The 2,610-nt window shown below is 39.3% G+C and overlaps 1 protein-coding gene across 1 annotated transcript; it reads left to right on the top strand.

Moving 5' to 3' along the window:
• Positions 1 to 613: 613 nt before the first annotated feature.
• Positions 614 to 1,786, top strand: LOC143809621 (4-galactosyl-N-acetylglucosaminide 3-alpha-L-fucosyltransferase FUT6-like). The gene has a single exon (XM_077292669.1). The coding sequence runs from the start codon at positions 670 to 672 to the stop codon at positions 1,723 to 1,725; it is 1,056 nt and encodes a 351-aa protein (XP_077148784.1). The 5' UTR covers positions 614 to 669; the 3' UTR covers positions 1,726 to 1,786.
• The last annotated feature ends 824 nt before the right edge of the window (positions 1,787 to 2,610 follow it).

Below are 2,610 nucleotides of genomic sequence, written 5' to 3'. Positions count from 1 at the left end.
TCCACCTGCAAAGGGAACTCTGGATGTGCCTTCGGACTGGCCGGATTCAGCCAGCCCTGTGAACAGTGCTCTAGACTGGGGACGCTGAAGTCTTCAGTAAAAGGTAAAGAAACTGCAACCTTGTGTCCTCGTTATTTACTGCGCCCTACACCATTACCATCTACTCTACTGGGAAGCCCTGGGGACATACTTCACCTGTGGGAAGGTACACCATCTTGCTGCCATAACATCACCCCAGCGGACCCCTCAGCAGCGTCGGTCATCTTGACCGAATACCACAGGTGGCGTCACGAACACCGTACAAACTTCACCTTTAATTGGACGTCCCTCAGTAGGGCCACGGACCAGGTCGGGCCACCGTGACATCCCCAGAACAGCGAAAGACCCGGTACCAAGTACCCCATTGCCCTACACGTGGGGGCGCTCCAGCTAAAAGAGAGGATCCCGAGCAATATAACATATACATGCACAAATAAAACACAAAGGGGTTTATCAAGATAAGATAAATCTCTAGTATAAAAAGAAGCTGAACCTTCTAAAATTAAAAATAAATAATAATTTACATCAATGTTTTTGTGACATAAATATATTTTGTGTTTCTTTGACAGGTATGATACTTGTCAGTTTCATCTCCATATACAAGCTCTACCATTGATTCTGCCTAAATAAATGGAGCACCACGGGAAAACTCTGACATACAGGAATGCTTTTATCATTTTGATTGCACAACTGTTCCTCTCAACCATTTTCTTTTCACTCTTTAACTATGCAAATCGCTCATTGGTTAGCAGTAAGTTTTCATACACAAGTATCCCCCAGGAAACAGCTAACAATACTAAGATCATCCTTGTTTGGACGTGGCCATTTGGTGATGTATTTACACTTAATAAATGTCCCCCATACATTGATTTTTCTGGCTGCTTTTATACAGCTAACAGATCATTATATTCCTCCGCAGATGCAATTGTTATGCATCACAGAGATGTTTGTAATTCCAGAAAACAATTACCCCAGATGCCAAGACCACCAAATCAGTACTGGGTTTGGTTTAACTTGGAGTCTCCATCACATAGCCCAAATTTGCATTTTATGGATGATCTTATCAACCTCACAATGTCTTACAGAGCTGACTCAGATATTTTCTCACCTTATGGTTGGTTAGATCCAAATAAAGAAGGAGATACCTTCCAAAATCATCCAAAGACCAAGTTGGTGGCCTGGGCAATAAGTAACTGGAATCCAGGTTCTAAAAGAGTACGCTATTATCAGGAACTAAAGAAATTTCTACCTGTAGACATTTACGGAAGGCAGCATTTACCTCTGCCAAGAAATAAACATGAACAAACGTTGTCACAGTACAAGTTTTATCTCGCCTTTGAAAACTCAATTCATGAAGACTATATTACAGAGAAACTTTGGAAGAACGCATTGTCGTTTGGATGCGTACCAGTTGTTCTTGGTCCTACTCGGAAAAATTATGAACGTTTTATTCCAAAAGACTCTTTTATCCATGTAGATGACTTCTCCACAGCTGAAGAGCTCGCTAAATATATCTTGAAGTTAGATGGTGATGAGAAGGCTTACCAACAGTATTTTTCATGGAGATCCAGACTTCATCCCACTAGAAGTGGTGGTTGGCAGACTCATTACTGCAGGGTGTGTAAAGCAATAAAAGAGGCTCCGCCAAACAAAACTATTTCAAAACTTGGAGAATGGTACAAATGATCGTAGAACTTTTTGTTTTTTTCTTTTAACATTTTTTTCTATTGTTATTGAATATGTTAACTTATAAAGTATAATAAATTGAAGGAAATCCGTCAGCAGAATTTATACTTCCAAACTATTAATATATATGCATGTAGCTTTTGGAAGGACAAGTCCAGCAAAATATTTACATGGCCAGTACATTCCTCCTTTGCTGTAAACTCAGCATTTGACTTGATATGCAAATGACGATGAAGAGCTATTTGTAGATCTGAAACCTGTGTCACTCCAGCTCTATTCCCCACCCAGGGCCGCCTCCTCCTGCTTGACTGATGGCTTCTTTACCTGAAGTTACGTAGCATACAGGCTTTTAGGCAAGCAGGAGAAGGTGACGCTGGGCAGGTAAAAGAGCTGGATAGACACAGGTTTAAGACCAACAAATATTTCTTCAGCCTCATTTCCATATCAAATCAAACACTGATTTCTCAGTAATGGAGGAATGAACTGGCCTTGTAAAGGTATTGCTGGACTTGTCATTGAAAGAGCCACATGTGCATATTAATAATTTAGGGTGTGAAATCCTGCTGATTCACTTTAAAATCCCAATGCTTTGTATTGTAACATAAGGTAAAGGATGAATTATAATGCTGTAAAATAGAAAAGATACTGTGAGTTCTAAAATGAACCATATACAATTAGAGTGCATTATTTCTTCTTATAATAAATACCTCAACTGCTGCAGAACATCTTTTTTGAACAACAAGAGAGACATGCAGATATGGATTTTTTTTTTTACAATAGCATCAGAATGGAACAGCGCTGTATAATGCAAACCACAATTTTTAATGGTAAAAATACACTATGGAGCTCATTTAATAACAAAAATTTGGCGAATTGAGACAGAAT

Source organism: Ranitomeya variabilis, chromosome 2, assembly GCF_051348905.1.
Source record: "Ranitomeya variabilis isolate aRanVar5 chromosome 2, aRanVar5.hap1, whole genome shotgun sequence".
Lineage (NCBI taxonomy): Eukaryota > Metazoa > Chordata > Amphibia > Anura > Dendrobatidae > Ranitomeya > Ranitomeya variabilis.
This window is presented reverse-complemented; position numbering and strand designations above follow the sequence as displayed.

Excerpts from the sequence above, each read along its gene's own strand:
- LOC143809621 (XM_077292669.1), top strand. The coding sequence starts at position 670 with ATGGAGCACCACGGGAAAACTCTGACATACAGGAATGCTTTTATCATT.